At 42.3% G+C, this 20,423-nt stretch overlaps 1 protein-coding gene across 1 annotated transcript in view; it reads right to left on the bottom strand.

Moving 5' to 3' along the window:
• The window catches only part of LOC139559728 (translation initiation factor eIF2B subunit gamma-like), a 45,592-nt gene extending 25,859 nt beyond the window's left edge, over window positions 1-19,733 (bottom strand). The window contains exons 1-5 of the mRNA XM_071375993.1: window positions 19,437-19,733; window positions 18,997-19,158; window positions 17,461-17,618; window positions 3,971-4,130; window positions 3,478-3,589 (exon numbers count right to left, since the gene is read on the bottom strand). Coding sequence (XP_071232094.1) covers window positions 3,478-3,589; window positions 3,971-4,130; window positions 17,461-17,618; window positions 18,997-19,144 — 578 coding nt within the window. The 5' untranslated portion in view covers window positions 19,145-19,158; window positions 19,437-19,733. The remainder of the gene's footprint in view (window positions 1-3,477; window positions 3,590-3,970; window positions 4,131-17,460; window positions 17,619-18,996; window positions 19,159-19,436) is intronic.
• Window positions 19,734-20,423: the final 690 nt, after the last annotated feature.

Below are 20,423 nucleotides of genomic sequence, written 5' to 3'. Positions count from 1 at the left end.
GGAAATTTGTACAAAGGAATTGAGTGGCCCAAAGTGAGTGGTGGTTAAGCCATTGGTCCCAGGTTAGCCGTACCACAGTATAGGACAGCAACACGTGACAGCAGCCCAGCGATCCCATTCCATACGTCACCCAGCCTATGTCTGTTTAAATACAATGGCAGACAAGTAAAGAAAGACTCTGGAGACAGCTTAGACAAACAGCCAGGGAATGACTTGAGCTGGTATGGGAGGCTTTCAGACATCTCAAACTTCCTATGCTCAGGAAAAAGGGGCTTAATGGGGGGAAACAGAGTCGAAACAGAGACCTTTGACATCTGGGGCTGAAATAAATGACAAAGCATCGATACTTATGCTAGCTGAAGAGTTAGCCGACAGCTTTAAGATATCACAAGACTGACAAACTCAATACACCTCAGTCTTTCAACAAGTGGCCTAGGGTTCATTGACGACTTCTATTTTAAAGCTCAACTAGACGTTTAATTTGATTGGGGTTAACATGCCTAATAAACTTCAGGCCTGTGAGGTTGTGCATGTTGTGGCTGTTTGTGGAGAAACAATTTGCCAGTCTTTCAATGTGCATGTGTAGGCCAAAATGTTCAGATGTTTCCTATATGCAAGTATTTCAGTGTAAGTAAGCTTAGTATGAATGTAGTGCCACAAGCCCACAACTGCGTGTGATATCCTGATGTGTGTGTGTGTTTGCTACATGCATGTGTGTGCGTATCTCACATTAGCGTGCGTGGCCAATTTCCTTTTGCAGGGAAGCATGCTTGCAGCTGCTGGTGCGGCCCCTCTCTTATTGGGCAGGATTTACAGTGGCTCGGGCTCCCTGAAGTATTTATGAGCTCCCAACAGACCAGCTCCCACAGCCCAGAGTCCACAACCTAGAACATAGGTCATAGAACCGCAGCCCACAACCCAGACCAGTGAACAGGACCAGTCCACAGACCAGAAGCCCAGGACCAAGGCACATGACCTGGGCCCATCTTCACAAAAGGTCTCGTAGGAGTGCTGATTTGGGATCAGTTTTGCCTTTAAGATCATAATGGATAAGATTATATGGACAGGGAGGACCTGGTCCTAGATAACTACTTTATGAATATGGGCCCAGGGCTGCAGTCCAGGTCCAGCCAGGATGTCGACAGCTTCAGCTCTTTCAGCCCAGACATCATAGACACCACGCATGGGACTCAAGATAATGCTACTAATGGGTTCATACGTTTTGTGCACACTAGACATACGGGTATTTGATGAGCAAGTTTGCCATTTCTTTCAAAAACGAATATGACTATCTAGTTCATTATTCTAGTTCCTTATTATCCGAATTCCTTATGCATGACGTTTTATCAACTCTAAATGGCCTTAATACCAATATGTATTTAGTAGTGGGCAGTACATTTGCAAGTATTTTACATCAATAGATCATTTTATTGATCTGGTCAAGTAGGATTTACACCTTTGGCAATTGAACAAACATGAATTCTGCTTTAAAGCTTTAAAAAAAAAAAGAGGCAATCAGCAGTTACTACATCCATTGTGGACCATAATAATAAATAGCATTTAGCAGACACTTTTATCCAAAGCAACTTTGTCACGTTCGTGTGTAGAGACGGACCAAGGCGCAGCGAATGTACAGTTCCACATAATTTATTATAAAGTGAAACTTAGCAAAACAAACAATAAATGAACAACAAACCGTGACTACAGAGGTGTAACGTGCACTACTCAAAACAATATCCCATAACACACAGGTGGAAAAAATGCTACTTAAGTATGATCCCCAATTAGAGACAACGATACCCAGCTGCCTCTAATTGGGAAACATACTAAAACACCAACATAGAAAAAACAAACTAGAACCCCACATAGAAAATATAAACTAGACTAAACCCCTAGTCATGCCCTGACCTACTCTACCATAGAAAATAAAGGCTTTCTATGGTCAGGACGTGACAAACTTATAGTCATGCGTGCAAACATTTTATGTATGAGTGGCCCCTGCGGGAATCAAACCCATAACCCTTGGCGATTAACATAACTTAGAAATGCCTCATGAGAGTAGTTCAACATGAGAGTAGTACCCCATCAGAACCCAAAATATAAGTTTGTTTTGCTCCAACGTTTGTAAAACACAATTTAGCCTCAAAACATGTTTTGATATTATGGACGGTCAGTCCTTGTAGCCATAGCTATGAATTTGAGAGTGGTTACATTTCTCCAGCCACATGCCTCAGCTTTTTAACCGAAAATGGGGCAGGGAGAATGCATTATTGTTTCTACTGCTGATTGCCGCTTTAAGACGTAGGGTGGCGATGAGATAAGAGCATAAATAGACGGCTTAAGAGCAGCCAAATGCAAGCACACACACAACCACCCAGCACAACGATAAAGCCTACATGGATGTTTGAAAAAGAGAGCGAGAACAAGTGAAAGAAAAAGGACCACAGCATGCGCTAAGCTGGAACAGGAGGTCTGCCGTGGAAAAACAGCCCGAACACAGCCAAAGCAGGAGCAAATCCCTGTGTAGCTGAAGTAATTGGTTAGTCTCATGACAGCCAAGGCTGGGGAGTGCTGTGTTTTTATTAGCAATCCCACACAAATGCAGGGTCAGATCTGAACAAGTTTGCATTGTTCCCTTCAACACTCCACGCCCTGCCTTGCGCTGTGCTAACACACACACACACACACACACAACACACACAGACACGTTGGCTTGATAAGACAGACCTGGGTTCAAATACTATTTGAGATCTTCCAAATGCGTTAAGCATTTGCTTTTTCCTGCCTGGAGAGCCAGTTGAGTGATGGTTGCTCAAGCTCAAACAAGCACAGATAAAGTTTTTGAAATAGGAATTGAACCCAGTTCAGTTGATAAGACAGCCCAGTGGAAAGACTCAAGAGTCAGACTCAAAAGAGAAGTGATAAAATATGCATCCCTGTATTGTTAGACCAGGGGAGGCGTTATTGTACCTGACTCCCAGTTCCTACCCAGACCAACTCGGTCACATTATTTGTAAGGCTATGAAAACGTCACATCATTAATAGTGAGAACGGGGATTTAATTTGACAAGGCAATGACATTTTTTGAAATGGAAACGAATACAGCCAACATTTCATAAGTTTCAATTTATCATCACCAGTCAGACAATAGGCATTATTGGGTTTGAGGGGAGACCATTTTTAAAGGTATACTCAGTGATATGACGTAGGTGCACAAAGTAAACAGCACAGTTGGTCAATTTCCGCAACAACTAAGAGCATTGAAGCGCGAGGCTAAACTCCCCCACTGTTTTGGTCCCGCACCTACCATGCTCGAACAGCGTAAAGCGAACCTATGCACATGCATAGATACTGTGTATGACTGTGTGGGAAATACGTCTTGCATCTTGTTTATCGCAATATCTGCAGTGCTGTTCGTGGCAACGCCCTTTAGTAGAGTCTACATTTAACCACTAAATGTGATAAAGTAATACTCACTTTCTCATGATGGACTTCCTGATGACCAGACCTTCGTCCAGGTCGGCCTCGTTGGCCATAAAGAGGAGCCTCTTTCCTGTGCCATCCACCCCAACAAAGTCCCTTTGCTCCCCTGGGAGAAGGAAGACACCAGAGGAACAATCACACATCAATGGCTAAGATCTCACCACACGACTAACAAGCTAGCCATCTGCCTGGCTTGTAAACTAACATCTAGGCCTACAGACCTTCACTCGGTTTAATAAGACAGATATAGAAATAAAACATGTCAACGAGTTTGATCGTAGATTGTTTCAAGCGCAATAAACATTTGCTAACTGGGGAATATCCTTTTTAGGGAATGAATCTTTGAAATGTACCATTTTATCATCCATAAAAATACTGACAGATGACATGAAGTAGTGTTCTGCATTCACTATTTTTGGTTGACTCAAACTCAAATGCAGGATCTGGTGTAATAATGCTTGTTGTGCTATAATCATCTGAATCACACCGTTTTTTTTCTTGCCCTTCTGTCCGGGAACAGTCTCGGTGAACTCGTGGGCTTTGCTCATCAGCATGGAGAGGGTAGCGTTGTGGGCACGGAACAGGTCGACCACCTCATGGAGGGCAGCGTCCGTTATCAGGTCACAGCTCAACACCAAGATGTCCGTCTGGAGGGAGACATGGAGGAGAAACACACATTCATCAGAATTTGAGAGAGGGAGAAGGACCACAGAGATTTATAAGCATTCTCTCTTTACCTCAAGACCCGGAGCAGAGTTCTGTTGGTATGAAACAATACTAATGTTAAGGTAGTTAGTGGGCTTTGAGAGGAAGAGGATGTGTTTTCACTCAAGGATCAGGCCCCACTAAACAGTTGTATTGTAGCACTGATACAGATAATTCAGAACAATTAGCAGTTCATTGACTTGAATAGGAGAATATGACAGCTGGTACTAGTCAAAAGGGCTTACTCGTTACCATTCGTTTATCGCCAAACTTTAAAATGAAACAAAAGACAGCGATGATCTGACAATTTCCCCTTCAACTTTTTCTAAAGCATGCCCAGTACCCTTTCACATCAGAGTCCATTACATTATTCTGCCTAATAGGAAGAACACCCTTCTAACGAAAGTGAATAGACATTAAGCTGTTCCCTGGCAACGCTCAGTAAGTTATCACACTCCAGCCTTCAAATACAGTTTATTCCGTCCAGCTTCACGTTATGCTCAAAACACCAGAGCTTCTTCGCAGCTGTGACATTCATCTCGAATGATGTGCATGAACATATGAGGCAACGGTGCTCCATAAGAAGTCCATAGCGCATGAAAAGTTTGGCTATGTTTTTCTTAACTACAGTCACAACAAAAATGGGTTCATAAGGGGGAAGTGGAGACAGAGGTAGAGAGAGAGGAGGAGATAGAGAGGTGAAGAGAGATAGGAGTGGATAGGGAGGGTGAACCTCCTTGATAAACATGGTGCTCTCCTAACTCCTAGCGAGGCATCCTAGCGTAGTGTAGCAAGGGGCACAGGGGAATCCAGCGATAAATCCTGCGCTGCATTTGCCATTGTTTCTGTTTGAGATGTCTGGTTCCCATCTGCTCTGGCCATCTTGGGCCTGTGGATAAATAAACAGGGAAGGCGAGTGAGGAACGGGGCCTGTTAAAGCGTGCCTGGCTCTATAAAGGCTGCATGCCTCATTGGGGAGGCCTGTGGAGAGGCCCTGCCGTGACGTTCTGCACCCGGGGCATGCAGCTCAGCAGTCTGGCTCTGCTCTACTCCACGGTAGCACACATGGCCAACAGATAACAACCAGGCCAGAGCCAGGGCCCCTCAACTCCACTGTCTCGGTCTCTCTCACTGCTACTGGAGAGACACTACAGGAGCATCTTCTCCTGCTAATCCAACACTATGGTTAGGCTATTTATTTCAGACCCCAAAAGACAGGTTTTAATTGTTGGAACAGACATGTGTGGGAGTGGGGGTTTGGTTTCAACACTGAAAACATAGAAGCCTTCAACACAGAAGAAAGATTTTGTGAAGCTCTGAAAAAAAAAAATTCACAGTAAATCACGAAAGTAACTTTAAAAAAAGAAAATATCTCCCTTTGAGTGTCCCTTAGAGGCATCAGTTACATTACCCAAAATAAAGGCTACATTTAATCATATTCAGTTCATATAACTACATACATACATACATACATACATACATACAGTGGGGAGAACAAGTATTTGATACACTGCCGATTTTGCAGGTTTTCCTACTTACAAAGCATGTAGAGGTCTGTAATTTTTATCATAGGTACACTTCAACTATGAGAGACGGAATCTAAAACAAAAATCCAGAAAATCACATTGTATGATTTTTAAGTAATTAATTTGCATTTTATTGCATGACATAAGTATTTGATACATCAGAAAAGCAGAACTTAATATTTGGTACAGAAACCTTTGTTTGCAATTACAGAGATCATACGTTTCCTGTAGTTCTTGACTAGGTTTGCACACACTGCAACAGGGATTTTGGCCCACTCCTCCCTACAGATCTTCTCCAGATCCTTCAGGTTTCGGGGCTGTCGCTGGGCAATACGGACGTTCAGCTCCCTCCAAAGATTTTCTATTGGGTTCAGGTCTGGAGACTGGCTAGGCCACTCCAGGACCTTGAGATGCTTCTTACGGAGCCACTCCTTAGTTGCCATGGCTGTGTGCTTCGTGTCGTTGTCATGCTGGAAGACCCAGCCACGACCCATCTTCAATGCTCTTACTGAGGGAAGGAGGTTGTTGGCCAAGATCTCGCGATACATGGCCCCATCCATCCTCCCCTCAATACGGTGCAGTCGTCCTGTCCCCTTTGCAGAAAAGCATCCCCAAAGAATGATGTTTCCACCTTCATGCTTCACGGTTGGGATGGTGTTCTTGGGGTTGTACTCATACTTCTTCTTCCTCCAAACACGGTGAGTGGAGTTAGACCAAAAAGCTCTATTTTTGTCTCATCAGACCACATGACCTTCTCCCATTCCTCCTCTGGATCATCCAGATGGTCATTGGCAAACTTCAGACAGGCCTGGACATGCACTGGCTTAAGCAGGGGGACCTTGCGTGCGCTGCAGGATTTTAATCCATGACGGCGTAGTGTGTTACTAATGGTTTTCTTTGAGACTGTGGTCCCAGCTCTCTTCAGGTCATTGACCAGGTCCTGCCGTGTAGTTCTGGGCTGATCCCTCACCTTCCTCATGATCATTGATGCCCCACGAGGTGAAATCTTGCATGGAGCCCCAGACCGAGGGTGATTGACCGTCATCTTGAACTTCTTCCATTTTCTAATAATTGCGCCAACAGTTGTTTCCTTCTCACCAAGCTGCTTGCCTATTGTCCTGTAACCCATCCCAGCCTTGTGCAGGTCTACAATTTTATCCCTGATGTCCTTACACAGCTCTCTGGTCTTGGCCATTGTGGAGAGGTTGGAATCTGTTTGATTGAGTGTGTGGACAGGTGTCTTTTATACAGGTAACGAGTTCAAACAGGTGCAGTTAATACAGGTAATGAGTGGAGAACAGGAGGGCTTCTTAAAGAAAAACTAACAGGTCTGTGAGAGCCGGAATTCTTACTGGTTGGTAGGTGATCAAATACTTATGTCATGCAATAAAATGCAAATTAATTATTTAAAAATCATACAATGTGATTTTCTGGATTTTTGTTTTAGATTCCGTCTCTCACAGTTGAAGTGTACCTATGATAAAAATTACAGACCTCTACATGCTTTGTAAGTAGGAAAACCTGCAAAATCGGCAGTGTATCAAATACTTGTTCTCCCCACTGTACATACATACATACATACATACATACATACATACATACCAGTGCCTTCAGAAAGTATTCACACCCCTTGACTTTTTCTCCATTTTGTTGTGCAAGAGCCTGAATTTAAAATTTTATAAATTGAGATTTTGTGTCACTGATCTACACACAATACCCCATTTTGTCAAAGTGGAATGATGTTTTTAGAAATGTTTACAAATTAATACAAAAATTAGTCAGTAAGTATTCAACCCTTTTGTTAAGTTCAGGAGTAAAAATCTGCTTAACAAGTCACATAAATAGCATCAACCACAGAGACCAGGGAGGTTTTCCAATGCCTCGCAAAGGGCACCTATTGATGGGTAAAAAATAAATTTTAAAAGCAGACATTGAATATCCCTTTGAGCATGGTGCAGTTATTACACTTTGGATGTTGTATCGATACACCCAGTCACTACAAAGATACATGTGCCCTTCCTAACTCTGTTGCTGGGGAGGAAGGAAACCACTCAGGGATTTCACCATGAGGCCAATGGTGACTTTAAAACACAGTTCAAGTTTAATGGCTGTGATGGGAGAAAACTGACAGATCAAAAAAACATTGTAGTTACTCTACAATACTAACCCAATTCACAGAGTGAAAAGGAGGAAGACTGTACAGAATAAAATGTTTCCATAACATCCATTCTGTTTGCAATAAGGCACTAAAATAATACTACAAAAAATGTGGAAAAGAAATTCAGTTTTTATCCTGAATAAAGTTTTATATTTGGTGCAAATCCAACACAACACGTCACTGAGTACCACTTTTATATTGTCAAGCATGGTGGTGGCTGCATCGTATTATGGGTATGCTTGTCATCTGCAAGGATTAGGGAATTTTTTGGGATAAAAAGAAAGGGAATAGAGCTAAGCACAGGCAACATCCTAGAGGAAAACTTGGTTCAGTTTGCTTTCCAACAGACACTTGGATACATTCACCTCTCAGCAGGACAAAAGCCTAAAACAAGGCCAAATATGCACTGGAGTTGCTTACCAAGACAATATTGAATGTTCCGGAGTGGCCTAGTGGCCTAAATCTGCTTGAAAATCTATGGCAAGACTTGAAAATGTCTGTCAATCAAATAACTTGACAGAGACTGAAGAATTTTAGAAAGAATAAATGGGCAACTATTGTACAATCCAGCTGTGAAAACCTCAGATTTACCAATAACGACTCACAGCTGTAATCAAGTATTTGATACACTGCCGATTTTGCAGGTTTTCCTACTTACAAAGCATGTAGAGGTCTGTAATTTTTATCATAGGTACACTTCAACTGTGAGAGACGGAATCTAACACAAAAATCCAGAAAATCACATTGTATGATTTTTAAGTAATTAATTTGCATTTTATTGCATGGCATAAGTATTTGATCACCTACCAACCAGTAAGAATTCCGGCTCTCACAGACCTGTTAGTTTTTCTTTAAGAAGCCCTCCTGTTCTCCACTCATTACCTGTATTAACTGCACCTGTTTGAACTCGTTACCTGTATAAAAGACACCTGTCCACACACTCAATCAAACAGACTCCAACCTCTCCACAATGGCCAAGACTAGAGAGCTGTGTAAGGACATCAGGGATAAAATTGTAGACCTGCACAAGGCTGGGATGGGCTACAGGACAATAGGCAAGCAGCTTGGTGAGAAGGCAACAACTGTTGGCGCAATTATTAGAAAATGGAAGAAGTTGAAGACGACGGTCATTCACCCTCGGTCTTCGGCTCCATGCAAGATCTCACCTGGTGGGGCATCAATGATCATGAGGAAGGTGAGGGATCAGCCCAGAACTACACGGCAGGACCTGGTCAATGACCTGAAGAGAGCTGGGACCACAGTCTCAAAGAAAACCATTAGTAACACACTATGCCGTCATGGATTAAAATCCTGCAGCGCACGCAAGGTCCCCCTGCTCAAGCCAGCGCATGTCCAGGCCCATCTGAAGTTTACCAAGAGGAGAGGAGGAATGGGAGAAGGTCATGTGGTCTGATGAGACAAAAATAGAGCTTTTTGGTCTAAACTCCACTCGCCGTGTTTGGAGGAAGAAGAAGGATGAGTACAACCCTAAGAACACCATCCCAACCGTGAAGCATGGAGGCGGAAACATCATTCTTTGGGGATGCTTTTATGCAAAGGGGACAGGACGACTGCACTGTATTGAGGGGAGGATGGATGGGGCCATGTATCGCGAGATCTTGGCCAACAACCTCCTTCCCTCAGTAAGAGCATTGAAGATGAGTCGTGGCTGGGTCTTCCAGCATGACAACGACCCGAAATACACAGCCAGGGCAACTAAGGAGTGGCTCCGTAAGAAGCATCTCAAGGTCCTGGAGTGGCCTAGCCAGTCTCCAGACCTGAACCCAATAGAAAATCTTTGGAGGGAGCTAAAAGTCCGTATTGCCCAGCGACAACCCCGAAACCTGAAGGATCTGGAGAAGGTCTGTATGGAGGAGTGGGCCAAAATCCCTGCTGCAGTGTGTGCAAACCTGGTCAAGAACTACAGGAAACGTATGATCTCTGTAATTGCAAACAAAGGTTTCTGTACCAAATATTAAGTTCTGCTTTTCTGATGTATCAAATACTTGTCATGCAATAAAATGCAAATTAATTACTTAAAAATCATACAATGTGATTTTCTGGATTATTGTTTTAGATTCCGTCTCTCACAGTTGAATTGTAACTATGATAAAAATTACAGACCTCTACATGCTTTGTAAGTAGGAAAACCTGCAAAAATCGGCAGTGTATCAAATACTTGTTCTCCCCACTGTAATTCTTACATGTATTGACTAAGGGTTTTTGAATACTTATCTAACCAAGATATATTAGTGTTTTATTTTCAAAACATGAGTATTTTTTGTAGATTGTTGACAAAAGAAAATACAATTAAATCCACTTTCATCCCACTTTGTAAACGAACAAAATGTGGAATAAGTCAAGAGGTGTGAATACTTTCTGAAGGCACTGTATCTAATACACGGGTAAGTACATCTGGCCGTACAATGATGTATGCTGTCAACAGCTGGGATAATCCCCCATTAGCTGAAGTCACGATGTCAAGGTAAACCGATCCGCTAGGCCGCTCCTAATGGCTAAACATATAGCACTAATTTCTATTTTTGAGTACCAAGTTAACCAACCACCAAAAGTAACAAACATCCCTTTGTTGCAGCCGGTCGTGAGGGAGCTATCGGTCTGTCCCTCCACACGCTGTCCGGTCGGTGCATCGGAGGCGGAGTGACGGCTGAAGGTAGTCTGAGCCCTGTTCAAAAGTAGTGAGCTAGATAGCGAGTAGGGTGCCATTTGGGATGCAGACTGTGTGACACTGGAATGGTGTCAGCTGGAGGATCATCTGACGGGGTTTGTGGCAATTTAGCAGGCCTGATCTCTGGTGGTTAGGTCAGGGCCACCCACACACTGCCTTCCTCCCCTGCCTGGTTCTGCCTGGCTGCCCCAAGGCCCTGCTCCCCTCCCAGGCTCCCTCCCCTCCCAGCCAGGTGAGACCACCCTGAATGTAGCACACTGGAGAGAGGAGAGGGTGTGTCTGACAAGAGGGCCTGCCTGCTATTCCTGCTGTCTCCACACAGTCCATAGACAGACACACACACACAGCAGAGACACACACACACACAGTGCAATCAGTCAGACACCTCTGGTTTCAGCAGTTAGGCTAAGTCTCTGCTGAGCGCTGTCAATTTGACATTTACATTGTAGCGAGACATTCCAGTGACAACTGATCTCGATTTAACAGTTTGGGTTATGTGTGTTTGACATGAAGAAAGTGTTTACACTATTAAAATTAATAATGTGGAGGGATGCCCTCTTCAATATGTATTTTGTACATACTATACAAATTATGTAGATGAGGCTACTGAGTCATTCCATGTCATTACAGCAAGCCAATTTGTTCTGAAATTGCTTCTGTAGTAAGAAACAGGTAAGATGGGCACAATTTTTTTTTTTTTAATAAAACAATTTCTCAGAGAAATTAAGCTAATTGATTGCACCAAAATTGGCCCTTTTAATTTATAGGATTCAGATAATATCCAATAAATATAGTACCCAACTTCTTCCTACTGAGTAAGAGCTGGGGAATCCCCACCCAAAAATCAAAAGCAACCCATTGACGACCCTTAGTACATGCCTATCCCACCCCAACATCCAATGTGGGGCAGCAGATAGCCTAGCGGTTAGAGCGTTGGACTTGTAACTGAAATGTTGCAAGATCGAATCCCCGAGCTGACGAAGTACAAATCTGTCGTTCTGCCCCTGAACAAGGCAGTTAACCCACCGTTCCTAGGCCGTCATTGAAAATAAGAATGTGTTCTTAACTGACTTGCCTAGTTAAAGGTAAAAAAATATATAAATACAGTGCATTCAGAAAGTATTCTAAAATGGATTAAAATGTTGTTTTTTCATCAAGTTGGCATTCCACAATGACAAAGCAAAAACAGATTTTTGGAAATTTGAGCAAATGTATAAAACATAATAAAATAAATAAATTACATAAGTATTCATATAAGTAAAATTACAAAATTATAAAGCACCTTTGGCAGCAATTACAGCCTCGAGTCTTCTTGGGTATGACGCTACAAGCTTAGCACACCTGTATTTGGGGAGTTTCTCCCATTCTTCTCCGCAGATCCTCTCAAGCTGTCAGGTTCGATAGGGAGAGTCGCTGCACAGCTATTTTCAGGTCTCTCCAGAGATGTTCGATCAGGTTCAAGTCCGGGCTCTGGCTGGGCCACTCAAGGACATTGAGACTCGTCCCAAAGCCACTCCTGCATTGACTTGGCTGTGTCCTTAGGGTCGTTGTCCAGTGAGCACCCTGGAGCAGGTTTTCAGCAAGGATCTCTGTACATCTTTCAGTATGCAGGCCATGGAAGAACTGGGGCAATTTCAGCTTCTAGGAATTGTGTACAGATCCTTGCGACATGGGGCTGTGCATTATCAGGCTGAAACATAAGGTGATGGCGGCGGATGAAGGGCACGACAATGGGCCTCAGGATCTAGTCATGGTATCTCTGGGCACTCAAATTTCCATAGATAAAATGTCATTGTGTTCGTTGTCCGTAGCTTATGCCTGCCCATAGCATAACACCACCGCCACCATAGGGAACTCTGTTCAGCAAGTTGACATCAGCAAACCGCTCGCCCACACAATGCCGTACACATGGTCTGCAGGTGTGGGGCCAGTTGGATGTGCTGCCAAATTCTCTAAAACTATGTTGTAGGCGGCTTATGGTAGAGAAATTAACATTCAAGTCTTTGGCAACAGCTCTGGTGGACATTCCCACAGTCAGAATGCCAATTGAACATTCCCTCAAAACATGAGACATCTGTGGCATTGTGCTGTGTGACAAAACTGCACATTTTAGAGTGGCCTTTCTTTGTGCCCAGCACAAGGTGCACCTGTGTAATAATCATGCTGTTTAATCAGCTTCTTGATATGCCACACCCCTGTCAGGTGGATGGATTATCTTGGCAAAGGAGAAATGCTCACTAACAGGGATGTAAAGAAATTTGTGCACAACATTTGAGAGAAATAAGCTTTTTGCGCATATGGAACATTTCTGGGATCTTTTATTTCAGCTCATGAAACATGGGACCAACACTTTACATGTCGCGTTTATATTTTGTTCAGTGTAGTATGAAGTTGCGGCTTAAAATATTGCTTCTCTTTACTATGTAATGTATTCCATGTGAATCTGGTGATGTTTTTTCCCCCAGTTCAGAGAAATTAGTAATTGAGTTTGTGTACATTATTTACCAGTGTGGAAGTACCAGGTTTTGACCACTAGATGACACTGTTCCTGCTATATTGCCACACATCCATTTTGCTAGTCTCTTGTGTTTATTAAATAGATCACAGCATTTTCTTTGTAATTTAGGGTAGAAAACCAATATATTTGGTGCATGATGAAAATAATCCTCACAATTCAAGCCTGTCCTCCATGAAACAAATCTGCCCTTTTATGCTTTATCGGTGTCCAGGAAATGGCCCCTTTGTGTGTGGTTTATTATCTTCAAAAAGGTCTGGATTACTGTTAGACCATTCCTGCTGAACAAGCAAACCATTAGGCCACAGCAGTTCTAATGGTTTCAATGTTATGGTCTATAATGGAATTCAATTGTAAAGGGTTTAATGTCACTATTCACAATACATATAGAGCTGTTTCCTGATCATTTTATTGAAAAACATAATTTTATCATTTTATTGACTGCCATGCATTAATAATTTTTTAGGGTTGTCACAACATTTTAGTCCCTAGCCTATTTCTCCATCAAAGTTCTGGGCTTGTAGGAAAAATCTTCATATGAGAATTGCATATGGAGAGCCCTTTCAGAGAGCTGACACTTGGACTATTCAAGAAAAGTTGGGTTGAAGCATTAGGTTGCTATTAGGACAAACTGATTTGTTTTCATGGAGGATGACGACACAATTGATTTATTTTCATAATGAGACAACTATTGGTTTTCTACCCAAAGTTAATAAAACACAAGAGACCAGCAAAATGGATAAAATAGCGTGGCGGTATAGCAGGAACTGTGGCATCTAGTGGTCAAAACCTGGTACTTTCACACTACTTCATGGTAAATATTTCCATGACTAATTTCTCTGACCAGGGATTTTTTTTTTTTTAAACATCCCCAAATTCACAGAGAATACATTACATAGTACAGAGAAGCAATTCATATTATTTGTCAAACATAGTGTTTCCACTACATGCATTAAGCAGCGTCACACCTACATTTTTTAATAAGATCATATTTGAGAACAAACAAATCACCAAAATATAAACTAGACAGTCAGGGAGAATGAAAATCACTAAAAATGTCATGGCATGGTGCCCCCATTTATTTTGTTACAATGTTTGAGTCATAAGAACAAGGCATAATCCATAGCAAAATGTGTAGAATTGCAGGAAATTAGCTTTTAAACTGCAAATGTTCTCTAAGCCCCATGGCAAAATGTGTAGAATTAGCTTTATAACTGCAACATTTTGGGGATGGTAAAATGTTTATGACCACTGATGCGTTGATAGTCATTGATCTACAAGTCATTTTACATGCCTAACAACCCCAGGGCATATTAGTATTCCAGTCGAAATGTTCACTATGTCCAGCTTTGCTCTCTGACCAACGGAAGGTAGGCGGTCTGTTCCTGATCTTGCACATCCGCACAGCACCTTCAGCATTCAAGTGCTAAAATGGCTTGTGCGATATTAGGCTTCATTAGTTGAGTGACAACCTATGTCATTTGCTAGGTTATTGTTATCTATCTGGCTATAGGCTACCTGCTGAACGGGGCTTACAATCAGTGCTTGGACTGAAATAGGTGCCGGTACTCCTTTTTAGGTGCCGGTACTGTTTACATTTAGGTGCTCCACAATACTTTTTAGCTAATATTCTATGAGAGGATCAGGAGCTCAAGCAGTAGAATATTTGAGGTGCCGGAACGCAGCTCCGGTGAGCTCCTGTCCGAGTCAAGCACTGCTTACAATATATTTTCCCCCCAATTGATCAGGTTCACCATCAGCAAAAGTTTTGGTAGTTTTGCTTTAAACAATCAGTGTTTTTTAGATATACTGGGCAAAGTTGATAATTTCATAACGAGGAAATAAAATCCCTTTGCAAGGCACACTGTTATGGTCAAAGCAGGAATAGAAAAGAAGCTCACTAAAAACTTCCAAACGGTCAAAACCATTAGATTTTGAGATGGGGTGAAATTCAAATTTGTGATATATATTTCATTGGTAGCTAATGGGTCCAAATCAGATATTGGGTACTATATTTATTTAATATAATCTGAATCCTAGAAATTAAAATAAAATAACATTATATTTGTCACATGCGCCGAATACAACAGTTGTAGACCTTACTGTGAAATGCTTTCGATGGTGCCGCTGTAGAACTTTGAGGATCTGGGGACCCATGCCAAATCTTTTCAATCTCCTGAGGGGGAAAAGGTTTTGTCGTGCCCTCTTCACAACTGTCTTGGTGTGTTTGGACCATGATAGTTCATTGGTGATGTGGAAACCAAGGAACTTGAAACTCTCAACCTGCTCCACTTCAGCCCAGTTGGTGTTAATGTGGGCCTTTTCCTATAGTCCACGATGAGCTCCTTTGTCTTGCTCACAATCAATTAGTGTAATTTCTCAGAGATCAAATTATATTTCAACAAAATAAAGTTTCAAGATTGCTAATCTTATCATTTTCTAACTGCAGAAACAATTTCAGGACAATCTGATATAGTGAGTGTCGAAATCCTCTTGTGCTTTTTGAGGTGGAACGGCCCTACTAATAGCCTACAATAGTAAAAATTGCATTGAAATTACAATTCGTATATAATCATTCTAATTTATACTTCATCTCCAACACATGCCAAAAATGTAATATCAGAAAACAAAGATTGAGAGGTTTAAACTTATTTAAGCCTAATTCAAATTGTGATTATACAGAGTGTAGTCTCTTCTATTACATGCACTTATGACAGAGGGGGAGCTCTACCAAAAGCTCTGTGTGTGTCTGTCTGTCTGTGTGTGTCTGTCTGTGTGTGCACGGGAGGGAATAGCAAGAACTCCTGACCTCCCGCTCTCACTCAACCATGTCTCCTGTGTCCCCACTCACATGAAAAGCCTGCTGCTCTGTGTCATACATACTGGACTCACTGCTGCTTCTTCCCCAGAATCTCCAACCAAGTAAAGAGGGGCAAACGTCAAAGTGGCTTAATGCTTAATCACTGCACTGAACAGAAAGTGCTTGTACACTAATCTTTTATCAATAGGTGACTTTAGGCAAATGGAACAGTATTTACTAAGATACACCCATCATTCTCCGGGCGCAGTGTGTTCGTGTGAGGAGATGGTCTGGGAGGGGAGAGACGACAGAGTGATTCCTATGCAGGGATTTGGAGCCCCATTGCCAGGTGTCCTCTCTCATCACCCCAGTGTCTGTTTGTGTGCTGTGCAACTCAATGCCTTTAATCTACGTGACTGTGGTGGATTAGGAATAAAGGCATGTGGAGGCACTGGGAGGGAAGGAAAGGAGCATGCTGGAGCCAGTTCTCTCATCACCCTGGAGGCCAGCTGAGGCCGGTTGGTTCTGTTTTCCCCCAGACAGTTAATGAATATGTATTTGTTTTTGTAACGTGGTTTTACTGTAAGTTAACGCAAATAGGGAGTCTGAATAGGGACTCATGATGAGCCCCACAATCACTCTTAAGTCTGAACTTAATACTTTGTACAGTTACAGTACCAACCAGTATAACACCATAACAAAAATAATTGAATATGATCTAATTTTGACAAAAAATACAAAATATAAACCCCTCTGGGTCACAACGACCCAGATTCCCCACACGTCTCCCTGTACGGGCTCCAAAATGCAACAGACCAGGGTGGGTTTCAGTGAACCACCCTGCACGTTGGACAGCAACGGACTGCTTCTGACATCATCTGTTTGGAGAGCAGCGAGGGGAGGGGGAGGGAGGGCAATGGCTGGAGGGAGGGGATGGGGAGGCAGGTTTTCAGCAGGTGAAATGAGGCCCGTCGCTTAGCCGGAGCCAGGAACGCACGGATCAGTGGTCGCCCAGCGGCACACAGGATCTCCTGCTTCAATAGTCTCGCTGACCTCAGTCTTTCCATACTGTGTCCAGGTGAAACATGGGGCGCCTGTCTTCTATAGGCTCATTCAGGGGCTAGTAGTACCCTCGCTCCCTCACTGGATGAACCCCCCCCTACCCACATGGTCCGGTTAAAACACTGACATACTGTGAGAACATTTGTGCAGGCATTTTTTCCCCTTTTCTTTTTTGAAATGATCAGTCATCCGTAGTGCCTAAAGCTGACTCTGTGGCCCCCCCAAATTCCAAAGCAATTAATCATTGATTCCACTTTATCTACGAGGTGCTCTACTATGAGACAGTGTTGACTTGGACTGTTAGACATACACTAATAATGTCTGTATTGATACGCCTGTACAGTATACTTATACAAATCATATATATGTATGAGTAACACACCCATAACTCAATTAGGATTTATCCCCCAGGAGCACCCACAGTAGATCCAGCCAATGCGGTGGCAGAGAGAGCAGCCAATCTGGCTCTGAGATCAACGGTCTGTGTATGCATCCCAAATGGTAGAGTGCCATTCCACCCACCTTGACTTTCTGCTGGATGTGTCTGAGGGCGTCGGCGGTGCCCATGTCAGCATCCTCCTGGATACACACCAAGTCTAACTTCATCTTCACATCCAGCTTCACCTTGGGGTCTGTGCTGATCATCTTCTGCACCTCTTTCGTTGTGATAACAATTACCTCTAGAGAGGACAAATAAAAGACATTTAGAAAGACTAAACCCAGTCACGCAAATGGGACAGATGACAATGACCGAACATATTAGACAATGTGCTTACTGGCAGAATATACATTAGGAAAATCATTCAAAACACTTCCAATGGAAACAGAGCTTGTGATAGATTTATTTACACATCGAGAACATTGCAAGGAAGTCTTGTAATGGAGTCTTGACTGTATAAATGTTTCATCCAAACTAGTTTGTTTACTGTTGCCTTATTTAGCCTTGTAAAATCTAATTGCAGGGCCTTACTAGTTGGCTTCTCACAGTAAGTACTGCCACACATGAAGTTACTATATGGACTGGGAGGGCTCTGACTAGAACATGTATTCCAGGTGGGATAGTATGTCAACTTTCGCTACATTATCTCCATTTGCAAACTCCCTATAGCCTATTTCTATGCACCAATTAGTGAAACTGGACTCCTATTAACAATAAAAGCAGTTAGCGTGAGTTTCTTTTGGTGGGATAAAACCTTGCTTTAGGTTACTTCAACACTAACGATAATGAGGAACTCAACAAGAAATCATAAAAAATCACCCCCAAAATCCACTCACCCCTTCCAAACACCACACCTTCTAGAAGACTGATACTCCAGTGGAGGGCCCTGACGTGCACTTTACCGAAGCACACAGGTGGACAAGAACAGCTTTCCCAGACCACAGTGGATGGCTATGAAAGTTACAACTAGGCCGAAAGGAGTCCTATATCAAGCCCCGAGGCATATGATTAGAGTGGAAAATAGTAGTCTTTATAACAATCTTTGTCATTTATCCCCCAATAATTACCTTCAACTTATCATTACCCAAATGCAGCCTGACTGGTGAGGCCTGGCAGCAAACTGACCACAGCTGGGACCTATAAACACTGTAAATAGGTCTACCCATGCATTCACTTGGTCTTAACTGCAATATTTAAGTATGCTAGCTGAACTCACATACTCCAAAAAACATGTTAGCTAGGCTATAGACCAACTCCTCCTTATGTCTGAAACAAATACTACGTAACGCGTCTTGGAGTAGGAGGCCGTCGTATTGTAAAGGTGGTATATGTCCTTTTAAAAAGAATGACTCTGCAACTGATAGCACTAGAGCAGTACTTTTGACTGACAGTCCATATGTGACATCTATTGGGCCATTGGTTACAAACTACTGATACTGCCCACAGACATGCAACTCTTATTCTGAAAACGGAAGCATCTACCAGTGAGTGCGTCTAACTGGTTGTTGTAGTAAACAAAACCAGGATTTGGGGATTTTATTTGATAATGAAAAAATGTGTAACAGTAATACACCAAAGTGGGTTTGATTGGATCGAGCCCTAAATGTTGAGAATATTACCTTCAAACCCAACTCTCTCCAGCAGGTTGAGGGGGTACCAGATGAGGGGCTTGTTTCCTACAGGTAGCAGAGGTTTGGGGGTGTTGTAGGTTAGGTCCATCATACGAGACCCACCACCAGCGGCCATCAATACCGCCTGCAGCTCCATCTGCTGTTATACACCTGGGAACACACACACACACAGGTCAAATTTGTGACCACGTCAACATGATTGTACTGATAACCAGACTTGCTCTCTTGTTGACACCAAACAGTTAGCAAGTTATTGCATTATCCCAAAATCGTAAAGCTAGCACACTCTAACTAGCGACACACAAACATATGCAGTCAGCTAACGTTACTGTAGCTAACACATTGATTCAATACGTGCAAAAGGTAATACCAAATTGTCAGGTTATGACCCCTAGTAGTAGATGAAACAAATCACATGCGTGACCTACCTATTGGATAACGTCAGCGGTTTATTCAGCAGCAACACGCTTGTCACCCAAATGACAGTGCTGTACAGTCACTGTTTACAAGCTAGCTAACTAAGAGTTCTTAATCCTGAAAAGTTCCACAGCCTCAACCGAGATACAAAATATCGTGATGTTATTATAATATGTAAAGACCTTCACCGATACGTGGTAATAACTTTTAGTGAAATAATAAAACAATATTAGAGACAGTTCGCTAAACTGACTAGCGGCATGCTAGCTTGTATGATGACACTTTGCTACCATTGATGAAATCACTCCGGGAGAAAACTAGAGCCGGTGTATATAAGGTTCCTACCTACAGTCATTGGTCAGACTACAACAATTCAGGATTGACACAGTAAAAAAACAACGCTATCATCATTATCATTATCATTACCATCATCATCATATGTTTGTGGTTTGTTTTTGTGAGAACGAGATCACTTTTGGCTTTTTCACATTTCTGCTGTTTTCTATTAGATCCTATCACAGCTTTTTATCTAGGCTATCACCATGTTAATTTGCTATTTTGTTGACGTGCTCATTTGAAAACATTGATGGTTTTAAATATTTCTATGGAGTTTATTACCATGATTTTATCATTTTAAAATACATTTTTAGGAAAGGAAAGCTGAAAATGTACTGTGTGTGTCTTCACATGAAGATCGTTCCTACAGATGTAGGATATTAATTGGAGCCAGTTTGCTACAGCAGGAAAAGATTCCTGCAGCAACTGGAAATGTGAATTATTATGTGGATTATAATGAATGGACGTTTTTCTAGGGGCTGATAAATTTTTTCGTTAGGGCAAATCCAGTCTGAAAATTCTAAGTAGAATTTACGAACTTTAGTATACTTTTTAAAACTCAAATACACTACAGGTTGGCATTTCCTGTAGTGCAGAACAGTTCTCAGCAACAAAAGACTGTTCAAATTAAGATCTTGCATCTGTAAATATTTACACCAGTA

Source organism: Salvelinus alpinus, chromosome 30 (assembly GCF_045679555.1).
Source record: "Salvelinus alpinus chromosome 30, SLU_Salpinus.1, whole genome shotgun sequence".
NCBI lineage: Eukaryota > Metazoa > Chordata > Actinopteri > Salmoniformes > Salmonidae > Salvelinus > Salvelinus alpinus.
This window is presented reverse-complemented; position numbering and strand designations above follow the sequence as displayed.